Genomic DNA, 19,395 nt, shown 5'->3' on the forward strand with positions numbered 1-19,395 from the left:
AATACAAGAGATAATGGGGTGCAAATTGAAATATAGGAAATGCCATTTCAAAGTAAGAAAACCCTTTTGTGCTGAAAGTGTCCACATATTTGAATAAGTTGCTCAGAGTGGTTGTAGAGCCTCCATCTCCAGAAGTATTGAAACCCAACTGGGCAACTGGAGAAGTCCCTGAGAAGCCTGCACTAGCTGACCCTGCTTTGAGCAGGGGGTTGGACTGGATCATCTCCACAGGTTTCTTCCAACTTGGCTACTCTGGGATTCTGTGACTGCGTGGTTTCTATACACTTTTCTCAGCTGGGAGCACCTCACTGTAAATGCTAGGAGTCATTTTTGCTATTCTTGTAACATGGTAGTCTCATAGCCCTGCTACAAAACTACAAGTGTTTTGGACCTTTCCTCCCTTTATCATGCCAATTTATGACATACAGTCATATGATATACGATGATTAGTCTTATGTAAAGCTATGGTTATTGCAGAAAGAGAAAGGGAATTCAGAAAACTTACTCATTTCCATGTATTCTGGAGTCAGTCCAGTGAAAGGTTCCAAGATGTAGTCAAGATCCCACTGCTGAGGGTCCTTTGAGTGGTTGGTGTCCATTTCCTTTGGCTCAGTTCTGTCATCCTTCAGCTTCCTGAGGAGCTTTTTTAGCTTCCTGAGGAACAAAAGTTCAAACTGAAACAAGATGGCTTTTTTTGTTTGATTGGTTTTTTGTGGGTTTGTTTTTTTTTCTTTCACTCCTACAAGTTTTGTCTCAAGTCTTTGTGCAGCAATACAAAATGTGTGTCACATTTCAGTGCTGCATAGGCTTAGTTTACACCATCTCCTGAAATTCTGATACTGCTTATTGCCAGGTGACAGGGTGGTAGGGCTGAGAGGAAAACTGCAACAATATAACACTGTTAAAATGGAGTCCAACCCAGTACTTTTTAAATAATTCTTTCTCTCTAGATAAGTGTTGAACTGGTGTCTTCTGGAAGTTCAAGACTTTGGATCTAAACAATATTAGCAATAAGTAATACTGTCAAAAACAACACACTGACCACCTCTCCCTCAAGAAAGAAAGAAACAAAATACCAGAAGATAATGGGATACATTCACACCACTTGTCTAGCAAAGGTGAATCTTTATCTCACCATTAGACTGCAGAATTCTCATTATAGAGTACTTTCAAGGTTAAAATGAGTGGACATATTGGCAAGCAAAAAGAGTGCAAGAATAAACTGATTCCTAAAATTGGTGAACTTATAAACATTCTAGCCCAAAAATTACCTGTTCAAAGGAAAAGGAAAATAGCAACTTTTCTAATAAATCTGCAGCAGAAAAAAAACCAAACCAAAACCAAAAAATACCCACCAAAAATCTCTGTGTCTCCAAGTGTCTCTTACTGATAGGTCCAAATCAACTGAGTACTCTAAAAATATCTATTATTACTTATAGCTGGTGTCTTGAGCAGCAGAAGACACCTGCAGCTCTTCAGGTTCCACTGCTTTCTTGTCACAAGCATGCATACTTGAGTTTATTTAAATAGACAAAAAAGATTATTTGTGCAAGTATATCTTTGAATCTCAGTAGGAATAGTAATATTAATCACTGTCTGACTATGATGGGGATACAAGTTTCAAACCATTGAAAAATACATGAATTTCATTACTGTAATCCCAGAGTAAAATTAATCCATCTCTAAAAGAAGACTATAATTCCCAATGCACCCCCCAGATTACATTTTAAATGCATAGGAATCAGGAGCTTCATGATATTTTACACACTGAGAAACTCAAGTGGAAAAATACAATAGAAGGAGATATTTCTTCAAAATTCAGGAAAAGAAATAGACTTGGAACAGCATAAAAATTCAAGGTTTATACTTATTTCATGTCTTCATTTTTCAGATGAAATTATCTTTCACAAACATGCATGACCTGATTTTATACTTCTTTACATATGGGTCATATGATCCAGCCTAATTCCAGTGATGTTTTGCCAGTCGTGTAAGCAGGGCTCTCCCAAAAACACTTCCCCCACAGCTTGCAACAAATCCTTTGAACTAGAGGTGTGTGGCCTGGAGACAGGGGAATTGGTAGGGGTTTTCAATTGTGCCTCCAGTTATTCAGAATTGCTTTCTCAGACCCTAACTTAAGTAGCAGGGCAAGGCTAGCTGACAAACATCCTAAAGACTTTTCTGGGCAAGTTCACTGCTTTGTTCCTGAATATACATAGAGCAAGAGAGGAACACTGTGTCACCTCAGTGCCAGGCTCCATAGCAGCCTGGAAATGACCACAGCGGATGCAGAATTACTACACTGAGTAGAGTTCACAAGACCCATTCAATTTAATCACCAGTATGAAGGAAATGGGGATTGGCAGACACTCTTAAACCAGATGCAGATTGCATCAGACCCTGTCAGTCCCAGGATCACAAAGGTGCAAAAAGCAACGGAACAACTCTAGGTTTTGTTCCAGGTGCAGCAAAGACATAGGTCAGAAGCCTGAAAGTTACATGCTCTGTACTTTAGAAATACCGAGATATATTGGAGCTAACAACATACTTTTAGTACCCAAAACATTCAGATTATATAGTTTTAATGAAAGGGTGGGGAAATTTAAAATACTTCACAAGAAAGAATTAGGTTGATCCTTACAAAGACATTTACCTCCTACATCATGCAAACTCAGCCATTTCAAGGCACTAAAATTTCCTTTCCTCCCCTCTGCTTTTATGGCAATCAAGGGAACTTGTCTGTGACAGCAGTGATGTAGTATTAAGAGGATAGGAGACTAGGGGCAGGAGTTAAAATAATCAAAGTATTCCCGGGATGCTCTTCCAGCATATCCCAATTAATTTCCTAATGTGAGGGACTCTCAGAGGACAGAACAATAAGTTGAAGACAAGGCCGATTTCTGTTCCAATAAAATGATATGCACTATAAATGTCCCTCACATTTCCATGGGCAGATGAGATTGAAGAGGATCTCACTGTCACTGTGCAGCAGCTGAGATAAAATTTGGGTGTGTTTAGATGTGAAGTCTGTACGTATGTGATCTAATCCTCTAGTTATAGCACCACAGAGTAGAGTTATGGAGTTTAATGCATGCACATCACTCCCCAGAGAACTGAGTAACTAAAACAATAGTTGTTGTTTTTAATGTTTATTTGGGACTACGCTAAATCCAGGGCTCAGTTGCTCAGAAATTTTTTAACTTTTCATCTGGCTATCTATAAGCTAGGCATGAGAAGTGGCACCTTTAACCATTCTGAGTTAATCTTTGAAGGGTACTCTTATTTTTATGTAATTTTTAAAAGAAACAGCTAACTGAAGGAAAGCTAAACTAATTAATTTCAAACTTTCCACAAAAAAAATGAACCTTTGTGCCATATCCAGACACGTGAAGTTTCAGACCAAACAGAAATGTGACAGAAATTAAAAGGAACAGAGAACAGGAATTTGCACAGTGTTATTCTCCAGCAGAAGGGCAATGAAAATGAGTTTTGCAGAACTCTATAAGTCACACATACAATTGTGTTATTAAAACTGAGTACAATCTTTTAATGTCTTTGCGTGAAATATGTTTGGTGGGTACTTAGATCAACATTTTTAAATGAAATTGACAGAGAATAGTAATTCAAAGCTACCTTAGCTTCTGATTCCTGAATACTAGGCAGTCCCACCAGTGAGAAAGTGGTCTATTTTCCCATTCAGGGTAAGAATTTGTGCTTTGTGTTAGAGTTACAAGCAGAAGAGCTTTATGACCCCTCTAGTAAACATTTGAATCTAGACAAACAGAAAGCTGCAGAACTGTGGAATAGCCATTTTTTCTGGACCTTTTGCCAGTCAATATAAAAAAAAGCCAGATAAAATCTTGAGGAGATTGAATAGCATGAAAGAAGAATGCATGTGGGATCAGGGAGAAAGGAAATGCAATTAAAGTGATGCTGAAGTTTCTCACTAGGGATTGGCACAAAACTCTTGTGTTAACTGTCATATTAGGTAAGAAGTAGAAATCTGGTTTAATTATGCTGTTCGTAATTCCTAATATAAGGTAATCAGTATCTGAATAGAGCACAAAATCACTACAGGGAAACATTCCATCAATGAAAAATTCACTAGCTTTTGAGAAAAGGGATTAAAAGAAGAGTGACATCAAACACAAAGTGATCCTGGCTGTGCTGGAAGAACATGGTGTACTTCCATGAAGCCTCCTTTTTAAAAAAAAAAAAACAAAACCACAATGCAACAGTTGTTCTATTTTTACATTAAGAAAGACTTGCAGAGTTTGGAGGATATAGGGGAAGATGTGAAGAAGGCTTGAGAAAAGTCAGAATTTTTTGGAGTAAGGCAGAGTCACATATAAAGAGTCTGTAGAGGCAGAGCAGCTGGGAGCAGGTTGGAACAGGACAAATGCAGGGAAATTATTTTGTTGGCACAAGTCTTGTTGTCTTCAGTGGCTGTGCAGTCCTCAGAATGCATCTCCACCAGAGCTTGCCAGAAAGATTGGAACTGAGTATCAGTTTTCCAGCTTCTCAAGACTCTCAGTAAGCAATTGCCCTTGGGTACTACAAAGACAGATCACCTGGGACATTCACCAAGAACTCAGTTTGAAGTATTGCAAGGCAATACTTGGTAGAACAGGGAGGCAAACAGAAACTCTAGATAAAACAAAACAAAACCCAACAGCAACAATAATAATATAAAAAAAACCTAAAAAACCACAAACAAGCAAACAAAAAACACCAGAAAACCCCTAGAATCCAGCTGCCAAAGAGGAATGATTATTTATATCAGATGGTTTTTAAGGCTTTATTTCCAATTTGGTTTTCCTTTGTAGCTTGATCGAAAAGAGCACAGAGAGGAAGCTAGACAGAAAAGGCTTAGGGTGAGTAGATGGAGCACTTGTGTCTAGAGAAAAGGCAGTGCAGTAACTTGCACTCTTGCCTGTAATTTTGTTTGCTGCTTTGGGGAAGGAGCACTGGAAGTCCGGGATTTTCTTCAGGCATATTCCTACAGTCTGTTCTCATATTCACAGGTAGGGGATACAAGCAGGAGGCAGAGAGAGAACAAAAGGAATTAAACTCTCACCCTGCTTCACAAGTGTATGGTTTAGTCATGGCACAATCAGTCCTCCTGGGTTCTACAGAAATTTCAGTTGTGTTTGGGATTTTTTGATTTCTCCAGCAGAAGAAAAAAGCAACCAAAATCAGGAAAGAAAAATAATAATTAAAAAAAAAACAACTAAAAATATTATTAAGAATAATTTATTAAATGTGAAAAGCAACATAAAATAATAATAGCTTTGAAAGGGTGTCTTTAAAGTAATTTCACTAGCTCTTTGTTTTTATCCAGAATAGTGAAGTGTATTTTAAAGTGATGGAACCTGAATTGAATATTGAATAAAAAGGTCAAAATCATGGCCCCGCTGAAGTCAATGGGAATTTTGTCATTGACTTCAGTAGGGCCAGGATTTCCCCCTAAGGATTTATCACCAACATCAAAGACACAGAGCAATAAAATGACAGCATAGACCTTTTTTTTCAATAAGTTCGGAAAAACAGAACTGAAGAAAAGGAGTTTTAAAGGAACTCTAGGTTAAGGCTCTTAAGCTCTGCAGTCTTTTAGGGTCAATTCCTGTGACAATAGTAAAAGAGTTATAGTATGTGACACATCTCAATGAACTGTGGCATATTTACATCTGTTAAACTTGTGAATTTAAGCCCTACAGAACACACTTCAATTCAAGGAGGCTTAGTTTTCCATAATTCAAATGGTTTTGCTTTTACCTAGCTGTTTTGATGTTCTTGGGTGTAGAGACTGAAAAATAAATCACAGAAAGTTCTGGAAGATCTTCAAGTCACAGTTGTCATAGATGTGCAGCAGTTTCTCCAGAAACATTGAAGGAAAAAGCAAGGATGTGACCCCAAACAATGCAGACCTGCCAGCTGAAGTTTAACTCCATAACTCCTCAGCCAACAGTGAAAAGCCATAATGCAGCCATTGAATGATCGTTCCCAGTTGTTTCAAAATTTGAGACACAATGGATTGCTGCTGCTTATAAACTCAGTCTGTCATCTACTTAGTAGCATTTTTTTAAGGGAAAGAGACAGCAAATCAGAGTAAGATTTCATGATCTTCTGCAAAGTGATTAAAATGCCTTGGGGTTTATGGTGGATGAGATCAGAAGGCTGTCTGAAAATAATGAGAAAATTCAGAGATCTCAATAAGGAAGAAAATGATTTTGATCTGGGTCATGATAAAACTTAGAAGAGAGATACTTCCATGTTACAGACACATAAAAGACAGTTCCAGATTTTAAAGACTAAATCACCCTCTATGAAAGTCTCTTCTTGCTCTCCATGTGGGTAAGGTTGATTGCAGCACTCTTCCTCAACCCTAAGTGAAAATACAAGGAGCAAGTGGAAGAATTCATGTAACTCACTCTGACTCTCATCCCTTCCAAAGAGACACAAGGCAAGGCAGGGGGTGAGGGCTATAAATGCAGCTTCTGAAACTGGATATAGATAAGACTGAACTCTAGTTCTTCCTCAAAAGCACCATTAATCACAGTGCCTGTGCAAAAACAGACCCTGGGAAATGGAACAAGGGTCTTCCGAAGACAGAGATATCCTGGGAAGGAAAATGTAGAAGAACAGAGAGAAGAAGATAAAGTAGAAAGCCAGAAGAGAGGGCTGGAGGGCATATTTACCTATACATCTGTCACATCTGTTGACAACATCATGTATAGACATAGATTTACCAGAACAAGTTGTGCAACACTTGCATTTCTGGAGTTCCTTTTGGTCTGGATTTGTATGTGTCCAGCAGACCTATGGACAGATCTCTGAAAATCGGATTGATCAGTACTCAAAGCATCTGTTTGCCTGAATATGTGACAAGGTAGAACACAGTACCATTACAGATCTAGTTCAAGCCAGTAGAGTAGCCCATGCAGAAAGACAAGGCTGATTCTGATTTAATTAACCTAAGTAGGCAAAAAAAATACAGTAAGAAGTATTAAGTCCTACAGATATTCAAGTAATTTTCTTCACAATACAGATAAGCAAAGGAAAACCAAATGTGCTTATTTCAGTATGACAAGATAGTGTTGTGACTGAAATGAGGTATTTCTCTAGGAAGGAAGATGAAAATATGTTTGTTTTCCAACAGTTATTCAATTTTAAAAATAGATGCCCCCATCAGTTGTTGGTAGAAGGGTGGCAGAACAGAAATGTGTGAGAAAAATGGGATGGAATTGTCCAAGAGTTGTAGTGAGGGTATTGAGAAAGAATATGACAGGAATTTTCTGTTTATACTGGATCAGTCCCTACTTTCAAGAATAAAAAAATAAAATAAGTAAGTATTTCTAATATCATAAAATCCCCATTTAAAAAGTCTAGTAGCAGTAAGGTTTTGGAAGACAGGAAAAGAAAAATCACACCAGGCAAGCTTTAAGCCTCCAATGTGTCAGGTATTTTGGGAATGATTTACCACCCCCTTCTCAAAATAAACTTAATGAAATGTGGACAGAAAACAGGCCTCCCTAGTGACCTTTGCCACACGAATAATGAAATGATCCATAACTTACATCTGATTTGTTGGGGATGTTTGGATTTTTTCCCTCTCTATTTAATTTACTTTCAAAAAAAGGTTTGTGCCAGGGGAAGGGAGGCAAAGGGTTCCTTTTAGAAAAACTTCATGGACTTTTAAGCGTCACTCATCTTCATCTGTATTTATAATATTCAGCTTCCTTAGGGACATGATCTAAAAGCTACTGACATTAGAGTTGAAAGAGTCTGACTGACTTCAGTAGAGCTGAAGTTTGTGTCTAAACCAGACTCTTCATCTAATACAACATTTCACAAATCACTGCCACCAACAAGGATGATTCAGTCAATAGAAGCAGGATCAAACCTCCCAGGAGGCAGGAGATACTCAGTGGATTCTCTTGCCTGAAGATCCCCTTGACACTGGAGCCAGTCCAGTAGTGATTTCTTGCTGTTTTTAGAGCAGAGGACACTGTACATGAAGCTCTCTGGGGCAGAGAGCCACTGAGCAGCACGTCAGTATCTTTTCCATACTCTAGCTCCTGCATCATACAGTGACATACAGGCGCCTTAGAAATGTGTGGGTTTCATCTGTAAACCCATAAAACAGTCATTGATCAAGTAATACATTTTAACATCTTTTATGAGCTATTGCTCTTCTCCATGCCATCTCTCCTCCACTTTATCCTAATTTGTATTCAATGCTGTAACTCTGTAAGCTTCTCTAAAACTTCCCAAGAGATCTATCATACCTTTCCTGTTTTCCCAGGCTTCTAAAATTAATTTAGATCAATCATTTAATATATTCAATCACTTTATTTTACCCATTCACTGCAGATATAGCTAATTATTCTACATAAAATATATAGCCAGATCATTTCATCACAACCAAAAACGTGATTTATCATCACATTCAATTACAACCCACTGAAGTCAGTAGCAAAAGTCCCATTCAGTTGTATAAGGATTAAGGATTCAATTTACATTGTCATAGGAATAATGCCTGGTAATGGAAAAGGATGGGATACATACGGGATTCCAATTTCAAACAGATTGTTTTGAATCAGTTGTTTTCCAAGCATGATGATGCTCAGCTGAATACAGAGTTCCATCAAACAGCCTCCTGGAGCACACTGCAATTAAACAAAATCACAGAGCATGAATGGATTGAGGAGCATGGACCTTGTCCATCCTTGCAATTCTATCCTTCATAAGGTATTTCAACTCCACTCATAAAACCACATCATGGAAAATATGTAAAGCTCTGAAATAACATAGTGTGCCCTGGGGCCACCATATTTCCTTTAAAAATATTTACTATATAATCAATGTAATAAACATAATGCAATATCACCAGTACCCTTCCAACCTGATGTCTCCCAAAGGGGGGAGAAAGTCTTCAAAATTGCAAAGACTTTTGTGTAAGTTTTATTGTAAAACCTTCTGTCTTTCTGTATTCAAGGGAATACCCACAGCAATTTAAGGCAATTTGGAAGGAAAAAAAAAGAAGAATAAAAAATTTTACAGGTTAAGCACAAAATGGCTATCTCTTTTTAGGCTATTAAAAATTCTAGGCTTACAGTGACCTATAGAACGTGATGCCAGATTCAAGTTCAGGCTCTGCCATAGGTGTCATAAAGACCTCAGTCAAATAATTTAATCTGCTTGTTCCTTACTACCTGTTTGAAAGAACAAAAATAGTGAAGTTTCACCTAAGAATGACCATGAAGTAAAAGAGGGCCTCAGGTGCCTCAGAGGGAAAATTTGGGGTCTGTCTATTTATGTCAAAGTTGTAACATCGTGCTTTAAAATGTTTTCTACTTTTCCTTTTGAGTCTAGACTCCAGTGAAATACACTGAACACAAATCTTTCTTTTTAAAGGATTTTTGTGTTTGAATTTCATATGTGCTTACCTCTTCCATTCGATAACCATCAAACACATACACATAATGACCAGGACGGCCAACAAATCTGAAAGAAATAATAATATATGAAATAATAAAAATAGGAAAAAAAAGTTACCTTAAACAATATAACTGTTCATTCATATTAGTGAAAATATTTCAGTTATGGCTAATTTAGCATGTCTTCTAAAAGACTTGACACCAATTCAACTTTGGTTATTTAAAAATATTTCAAAGTATTAGGCCTCTACATATATTTTTCCACTACATCTTGATGAAACATTTCTGATAAAATATTTTCCTGTGGTAATATAATAGTAATTAAAAAATAATTAATGATAATAATAATAATAATCTTTCTTGATCAGAGATCAAAAACAAAACTAGGAACACACAGCACATTCTCTTGCACTTGAGTAATTTACTAAATTATTTACACATCTAAACACAGTCAATGGTTAAAAAAGAAAGAAATTTATGATAGCTTTCATGAATATCTCAAAATAGTTACAACTGTTGGTAAAATATGTCATTGATTCTCAAATCAGTGATGCTGAATAGGATTAGTGAGGAGCAGAGATTAACAAACTTTACAGCCCCCAAAAGGAACAGAAAAATGGTATGAAACAGAATCCAGAGGATGTCTTAAACATGTTTGCCAAAGTTTTAGCAAACAATCATTTTAAGCTTCCCATTCAAAAGCATGTGTTATACTGTGGATAACTGGGTCCCAAAAGACAATGATGCTGAACCCATAGGAAGTCACACTTATTTAGCAGGACAGCTGAATTAGCTTTTTGGTCAATCAGTTCATTTGCCAAAACATGCAACTTCCAGTTGACTGTAACTGTTTCTTAATTTAACTTGATACAGGAGAATAGTGCAAAATGTTGAGAAAATAATAGAGAAAATAGTTCCATAATATTAAACAAAACAGGAAAATCTTTCTTTGCTAAATGATGCTTCAAGAATAATTTATTAAAATTAGGGAAGTGAAGACCCGTAAGCAATACCTTTCATTCATAAATGCAACACCCTTTTTTTAGTTACAAGGAATTCTTTTCTGAATTGTGTGTTACTCTTAGTTTGGAAAGAAAATTAAAATGGTTGCATTTCAGAACAAAGGTCTGCTTAAAAGAGAAACAAGACATCATACCCTTCCATTCAAATCAAGCTGTTGGTGATATTTCTTCATAAGTGATGAAGGTACACAGTTCCAGACATAGATAGTCCTTTTTGCACAATTTTAAGCACAGATCCCCTAATAAAATCATAAATACCTATGTGCTTAAATAGCTGTACATAAAGGATGTTTAGCATACCTTCCTTTAAAAAAGGCAACATAAAAAATTGGTGCATAGGAATTCACAAACTTCAGTAGGAATGCCTTCAAAATCAGTCTTTCCTCAAAGGTTTTCTCTGTTTTTGGTACTTCTGGAAAGTTTAAAAAAAAAAAAAAAAACCCAGATAAACTAATTAGTAAATATGAAAACATCATTTGTATCCCCTAATACAACTTCAAACTACAAACTTTGAGTTAAAGCTGTTTTTTCTTTTCTGTTTTTAGCTTTTTTAACAATGCACACTAGCTGTCACTGACTCCTGATTCCCACAGAGTCTTTCCAAATTTCTAGATAGAACCTGATGATCATTTGATAGAAACATTAATGACAGCGTAATGAACTTGATGCTCTGATAGGCCTTTGTCTATCCAATTCTCTGGTGACAAAAAGCCCCAGAAATCCTGACATCTAGTCTGGACCTGACACTATATCACTTCTTTTTCATTTTCTTTCATTTACTTGCTGAGAGACCTGGGTAAATCATATAATTTTCTTCTTCTTCATGACACATCCACGATCTCTTAGCACAGACCTAGGGCATTTACACTGACATCTATTATATTATTAACTATACAGTATTATTAAATATATTTTATTAATAATAATAGAATAATTAAAATCTATTTAAATTGCCCTTCTACTGGCTGCCTGGAGTTTGAAGAAAAAAATATTGCATATTTATATCCAATTAAATAAAGCTAAAACAATGCAATTGGCTTTAATGTATTTTAGCACATGCATATTAACATACATAAGAGCATCAGTTACTCTGCTGAAATAATAAAGCATTAACATACTCAATTCAATTAATATACTCCATGAGTATATTAAGTCACGGAAGTAAAGTACAAAGACTTGCATACAGAAAAACACCTTAAAAGCTTTCTTAACTTTGTGTTCACAAGCCTTGTTTTCTGTAATGAGATTGTTAATGTGCTTATTGCTAAACACAAGACTAAATTCTTCTCTGATTATCACAGAGTTGTTGTCATACAAAAACGAATGCATGCTTTTTTTAACACTTGTCCATTCTCTTTATACTTTGTACATTTCTAGACTTATTTAGATAGCTTGTAAAAATGTATCCTAAACATGTTCAGTATTCATCACTCTGTTCTCAGATTTATTTCCAATTTCCATGAAAATTTTATAGCAACAGAAGTGATAAGACAGACGCTTTTTAAATGACAGTAAGATCCTCTTTTAAAGATTCAGTATGAGTTAAACTCTTGTATTGCTATGCTCATCCTGAGCTGTTAACTGATGTGAGAGCAGACAATTTTTTTGTGGTTTGTTCTTGACTGGATTTCTGTAGCACAATGTAAGTGTGAAATTACAAGGTAGATCCAGAGCTCTGGCCTTAAGGAATTAGTGAAAAACGGTGTTGTACTTGCACAGTTTTGTTTTGGGGTGCGTTTCGTGTTTTTTGGCTGCCATATTTTTTTTTCTTTAAAAAAGAAACATGGTGTTTATTTGAGCACTAAAGGAATAGCAATATTCTAACGAGTTCCCACAAAGCTTTATTTGTGATACTTTCAACCGTGTTGACCATAAAAGCTCAGCACACAATGTGATAAGCCCTAAGCCATCATTCACCTATACTGATAGAAAAGCTTAATTAAACCTTGAAAGGATTTGAACAATTTGTAGATGACCCCACACGCTGGAAGAAATCCTCAGGACAACAGCTCAGGGCAACAAGAATATCAAATGACAGCAATGCAGCTTTTAATGTGAGGGAGAAAAAAACCCTCGCCTTTGCCTTATGAAGAACTCCCACAAAGATGAGCTCAGCCTCTGGATGAAAACTTGCACACCATATAAGGTTCCCAAGACTCACTCAGCACTTCCCTCCCTCCCCACACTCAGATATACTATACCATACCAATAGAGGTATGCATAGAATTTGTCCTCTAGCTAGCGGAGTCTGCTACACAAGAAATATATCCAGCTAGAATAGATGCCTTAGCAAGGCAGAAAACTTTCCCCTCAAAAATGATCCACTTGGATGGTCAGTTGTGAAGCACATGACCCAAAAATTGGGCAGCTGAAACTTTTCAGGTAGAGAATGAGCTGACTTTATGAGGCACAAATACAAATAGTTTTGATTTTGTCCCCCTTTCCCTGGTTCTTCCTTGACCTGAGTAAAATTACAAGTGGGTAAATGAGTTGTAAGTCCAGTCTGACACCACCTAATTACTGAAGATGGCCAATTCAGCCTAATAATGCTAGGATATAATCTGCACTTTTGCTGGTCTGACCTGTGATAAGAGGGCATCAGTGTCCCACTTCATTTGGTCCACAAGAGGTACTTGGAGTCCTAGTGCATCCTATATGGGCTCTCAATATTGATTACAAAAAAAAAAATACTACCTTTTTCCTGCTAGGAACAGTTTGAGCAGGTAGTAAGGCAGATCCGTTACTTTGGTCCTATTTTGAATGCAATTCCCATTAGTGGTACTATTTTTTATATGTATATTTATATTTATTACTATATTGTGAATTTTTTCACTTGAACAAAGATTCAAGTGTACTTGGGGTTGGAATGGAAACCTATGTTGTCAGGAGCTGTTTCTCCAGCCCAACAAGTGGGCTTGCTCATCAACTCCTCAGCTTGCTCATCAACTGCAGTGTGTTAAAAAAAAAAAAAAAAGAAAAAGAAAGACCATGTATTTCTGTGCTCAGCAAAATGAACGTTTACATGATAAGGAGCATTTATCAGCATCAATGAATTGTAAATTTTTAACATTTTGGTTTCATATGACATTTTAGCCTAGCACTGGAGAAAGATGCCTGAATGAATATTCTAACTCATGTAATTTGTAGGACTAGAGATTACTCCGACTGGATCCTTCTTAAACAAAACATCTGAAGGTTACTTAGGAATACTGCCTAAATAAAGACAGTAGGATTAGAATTAAATGTAAAGTGACAGGGGTACACTAATTGGCAAGGAAGAAATTCTTGTTTCTTTCACATTCAGAGAGGTGCAGAATTCAAAGCAAAAGAATTTCTTTCTGTATTTGCCTGAGAGGCAATGACAGTGGCTTACATTTCCCCATTTTTACCTAAAAAATTGCCAGAGAGGAGAAGCCTGAACTTCATGTCATCCCGTGCTTTCCATACATCAGCATCATGCCTTAACAGTTGTGCCCTTTCCTATCTGGGATTAAAAAAAAAATCCAACCCCTAACCAAAATTACAAAAATATTTTTTAAACGTGCATATATTATTATTATTTTTTAAAATTGCAGCTCCCATAATGCTCCTTTAATGGTAAAAACATCTTTTGAGTAGTAAGGAGCTGGTAAAAATAACAACAGTAAAATAACATGGTTAAGCATTTGCCAGAGTATCTTTGCCAGAGCCAGAAACATCTTTGAAGCAACCCATTGGCTTCCAGTAAACGCATTAGAGGTAAAGATTTCTATCAAAACACCAGGTCAAAAATTCTCAACCACCTCTAGATAAGTGGCTCTTGGCACAGAGTCACTGCAGTGGAGAAATTCCAGCTGAGATTCTGGAAATAGCACAGCTGCATTAACATGGCATTACAGACAGGCTGATTAGTCCTATTAGTGGCACACTGCATGTTGCAGCTCAGACCCCTTTCTCGGAGAGGCATGTCTGAGCATCTTACCCCATAGGCCTGAATATTTTCACTGGCACTCTTCAGTGGGAAATATTCCTATTAGAACCTCCAAGAACACTCTCATGTCAATACATGCAATGCACTAATGAGGAATGTGGTGAGACAGTTTTACCAATTTCTGTCAGCCATTTGGCAACAGCTCCATAAATTTCGTCAAGTATAAGTATCACGACGAGGTTAATGATGACAGCAGTCGCGGTCACAGTCACTCGAACGTTTGACCTGGTTGTTGCATTTGTGCTGAATGACAAAGCTGCTGCTGTTGTGATTCGGTACACAATCACACCAAACACTGCTGAAAATGTCAGTGAAATCTGCAAAGAAAGGTACAGAGACATTAGATCAAGTTTGCTGTGAGCATTGAGACAGAAGCTTTGAGTATTGTGTTTGGTTTGTTTGAAGAATAGGCATTGTGTGGCTATGTCTTGGAGAAATAATAACATGGGGATAATCTAATACAAATATGAGAACTCCAAACTCCCTAAAAGGGATATGAGGAAAATGGATATAGCACTCAGAACTGACACAACAATTCCTGAAGAAGTGCATGTTCTCTCTAATGGAAGCTCCACACATTATTTATGCATTGTTAGTTCAGGCTCAAGCAAATTCTCTTATCTGGCAGTAGGCTCAGATGGTTTAGGCTGAATGGCTTCTATGTATGTGCCACCAAGTAAATAGGCTTTACTGGCTGAAACATCTTCACTTCTGCACAGCAGAAGTGGCTCCTTACTCTCCACTTGTGTTTGTTCAACTCTTGCCACAAATTAAAAAATAATAATTTAAAAAAATATTTCCCCTGTTACTATTATTTTAAGAATGAAATAAACAGTATCACCAGGGCTTCACTTTACATTTCTGTCCCTGAAATGAGATGGTATCCTGCTGTCCTTCATGAGCTGGTTATAACCCATGAGATGAGGAAAGACAGCCTTGCTACTTAGGGTCAAGTTCCCATAAAAAGAATTTGAATTTCACAGAGCTACAGTATTCTATTTTTTAAAAGACCTTACCCCAAAATGAAAAAAAAACGCCAAAAAAACCCACCAAGGAACAAAATAACAATAAAACACCATCAAATTTTCATAGTCATGTCAGGAAGGGGGAAGAGGGCACATTTTTGACTTTCATTTTTGCCTTTGGCAAGAATTCCAGTGTACGTTTATTATTTTAGGTAAAACATTTTGAGATCCTCAGATGAAAGAGACTACCCAAATGTGAAAGATTAGACTATTGCAATTACTTCAATGGGCCTAGGGGCCCAGGTACACAACAAAAAGGTTAAGGAAATTTAACAGTTCATTTTAATGATCCAGCAATAGTTTATTAAATTCCTATATAAAAAGGAGGTTGTTTTCTAAAAATATTATTGCAAAAGAACCAGAGCAAGAATCAGAGCTATATAAAGAGTTGAAGATGAAAACCGGGCACATTTAGTTTTAATGGAGAACTAGTAAACATCATAAAAATTGATGATTTGGAGAAACTCCTGGAGATACTAGATGAAATTCAGCAATAGGTTTTGTGAGAAAATGGTAATAAAATATTAGACTGTAAAACATCAAATTTTGACAAATTTCAAATAAAAGGTAGGTGAGGAGGTTTTGCTTTATGCATTTTTCTTTCAAATACTGGTCTAAATAAAAAAGTCTAAACATGAAACACTTAGAATGAAAACTATGAAAATGACCTAAAATATTATTTCCTTCACTTTTGTAGTAGTGTTGAGAAAACAGGTTTTGGCTTACTTACCAAATATCTGATTAATGTTGAACTACCTGCTCAGTTCTTGATGTGACTGAACTGATGCAGGAACACAAAGATCAGAAATTTTACCTGACTTTCCCATTGCAGAAGCAGTCACCACACTAGAGAGTAATATCCCAAATAAAGATATAAAAAAAAAAAAAAAAGAAGCATCACCTGGCATTAATCTAACTCATCTTCCACCTTTACAGTCACCTTGAGCTCATTTCTTTTTTTTTAGTTTGGGTCACTTCCCCCTGTGGATTTCTTTGAAATTTTCACTATGATGGTGGACAAGGTGTCTCCTTAGACACCTATCTCCATCACAAACTTCCACATACAAATGGTATCAGTAGAAAGAGAAAGAGAAAATTTCAGGTCATGGAAGCTGAATAGAAAGCTCTTAAACCTGACCAAAGAATTTAAGGGATCCGTGGTAATGAAGAGGATTACTAGAGAATGAGATACTGAGGTTTGTTCTACTGTGTCCTTTTCCATACATGCAATGCCACAGCAAGATACACAGTTACCCAAAAATGTTTTATTTGTTTAAAGAACTATGATATTGGTTTTGCAAAAGCACCAGGACTTCAGAAATTCCTTGGTTGCCCAGCTGGTTTTAAACATCTGCTAAGACACACATGGAAAAACACTCCTTTAGGAAACTTCATTATCTGTGCATCCCACAATAAAAGAAAATTGAGGAGGGCTTCTAGGACTGCAGAGGGGCTGAGAACAAAGTTCTCACTCCCAAGTCACTGACAGAGAGTGATGCTTGAATCTTCACACCATTTCTCCCATTCCTTACAACACCTCTTTTTCTCAAGTTTCGGATCATATGGTCACCTTTCATTCAAATGCTTACTTTGGGTTTTGTTGACATTGTCAGCTTTCTTATCTGGCCAGTTCTATCCCCTACTATGGCAGACAGTTTCTTCACTGAATATTTAAACTAGTCTGTCAAGGACTGAATTGCTTAGAAACAGATGTGAAAATTGGCTGCAGAAAAAGTCACCTACTGAGCCTGGTATGAACGAAGACAAACAGGAAAGCATACTAGGTCTGAGAAGGAAGCTATAAAACCCCATGGGCTAGACTGATACCTTCATCCAAGTCGGATAATAATTTAATGTCCAAATAGTTCTTTGGCTCCCCAGTGGGGCTATTTTAGAGTCAAGTACTATGCCATTTGAGTAAGATTAGGGCAATAGGATCCAAAAGAAGGAACAGGCTGAACTGTTGTGCCATGACACTAATTGGTTTTCTTCCTTCCTCTGACTGAGGAAATACAAAGAACTCAAAGAAAAGCTGCAGTGATGGCACGGCTCCATGCCATCCTGATCTCTTCCAGCAGCTAAAATACTTGGAAATCTTTGCCACAACATGTACCTTCTAAATGTGGAGTTTCTAAACTGTGACATGTGTTATTACTAATTACACACAAGCCAAGCTTGTATATTCCCTGCTGAGCTTAGACCTCCAGCTACCGCTGGTTTTACTGGGCAAAAATTAGACTTGTAAATTTCTCTTCCAAATTCCCAGCAAAAGAGATTGCTTAAATCAAGGTTGGATCTTCTGCTTCCTCTCCAGTCAACTGAGGTTTTGTGTACAACCGAACAGATGTGAGCAGATTTTAAAGCTCTGTAAATGTGTAAAATAATACTCAGAATTATTTGGTGGTGTAAAACACCAAGAAAGATTGACCGAGAGAACCAAACCAAACATTTTTTTGAAGAAACAAGCAGCATACCTAGCTTGGTAGAGACTGAAGAAAAGCCAGAAAGAAAAAAATACAGCGCAGTTCTTCAAAGAGGATTCAAAAAAATGAAGTACACAAAATAAGTATGGAAATGAAAAATAAAGACAGTATGTTTTACAATAAGAAAACCATTAGTAGCTCGAAGAATCATCAGGGAAAGTATGGCTTGTAAAGGGAAGAAGGGACAGAACACAGCAACATCATCCTATAACAGTGTAGAGATCTTCATGGAAATTCTTATGGCTTGGTGCCTCTGACCCTGAGGGCCTGTAACTGGTAGCTAAGAATCCAACAATCACTTCTGCAGCACTAGAAATTGCAGCATGTGTGTGCAGGCATCTGTTCCTGGGTCTTCTGTGTCTGCGTGCTACCTACGTGCACATGCACACTTAAAGATTTCATCACCTATTATGGGTATAGTTCTTCCAGCTCAAGAAATCTGTGTGAATAGTAATAATGGAGATAATGGAGGTAGATGAGACTAACTTAGTTTCTTCAGTGCAATTCTGTTGTAGAGACTGACAGTGAGCCTTGGTGTTTCCAATTCCTGTTTAACTAATTTAGCAGGGGAAAAAAAACAAAACAAAACAAAACAAAAAAAAACATGAAGTACTGTAAAGCGTGGATTAGCAGAACGGATTATCCCTCATCAAGACTGGACCTTAATTTCATGCATGGTTTGTAAATTGTCTCTCGTAGGTGCTTACATCTCACTAATGCTCAAAATATTCTTAAAAATTCATTGTGACTGCTTCTTCAGTTGGTGAAAGAGAGCACAGTATCTCTTGTCTCTAAAAGAAGTTGAAGATCTGGAGCTCTACATTTTACCTTTATAAATCTCTCTGAGATGTTAAGCAGAGAGTGCAATACATAAGCTTTGACTCAGGAAAGCCCTTTAGGATCATGCTTAGAGGAGATTTAAACACATGGTTAAAGGCAAGAGCACACGTAAGCACCTTGCCTGCAAAAGAATGACTTGTAAAAGCTAAATTGGGGCTATATGATTACTCATACTCAGTATAAGCAAAGTTTCAGCTGATGGTGGTTAGAGGTTCAGTCTAAAAAGCAAATGCTTGGTACAGCTTCAGGACTATAAACTCACTCAAAATGTTCTAATTACATATATATATATATACATGCGTATATATGTATATATGCATATATGCATGTATATATATATATATACACATGTATTAGTAATATAGTTTTTCTACGATATATGTGTTCATAATTATATGCACATATCTTTATAAAAACGCAGACATTAATTTGGCTTCAGTAAGAATACAGAATGGATTTGACTGTCAGAAGAAGAAATCTTCACAGGACATCTGCTTCAGTATACGCAAATTCCAGATTATAAAAAAATAAGGTTAGGTATTTTAACTTAATTTAGTTCCTAAGTAAATTTCCCATGCCAGGTGCTCCTCTGGTGTAAACTAGCATATTTCATTA

The 19,395-nt window shown here is 36.8% G+C and overlaps 1 protein-coding gene across 1 annotated transcript in view; it reads right to left on the bottom strand.

Moving 5' to 3' along the window:
• ANO2 (anoctamin 2) overlaps positions 1-19,395 on the bottom strand; it is a 154,925-nt gene that overhangs the window by 21,110 nt on the left and 114,420 nt on the right. Inside the window, exons 16-20 of the mRNA XM_030459281.1 lie at positions 14,548-14,749; positions 10,763-10,874; positions 9,450-9,507; positions 8,569-8,669; positions 506-654 (exon numbers count right to left, since the gene is read on the bottom strand). Coding sequence (XP_030315141.1) covers positions 506-654; positions 8,569-8,669; positions 9,450-9,507; positions 10,763-10,874; positions 14,548-14,749 — 622 coding nt within the window. The remainder of the gene's footprint in view (positions 1-505; positions 655-8,568; positions 8,670-9,449; positions 9,508-10,762; positions 10,875-14,547; positions 14,750-19,395) is intronic.

Source organism: Calypte anna, chromosome 1 (genome assembly GCF_003957555.1).
Source record: "Calypte anna isolate BGI_N300 chromosome 1, bCalAnn1_v1.p, whole genome shotgun sequence".
Classification (NCBI taxonomy): domain Eukaryota; kingdom Metazoa; phylum Chordata; class Aves; order Apodiformes; family Trochilidae; genus Calypte; species Calypte anna.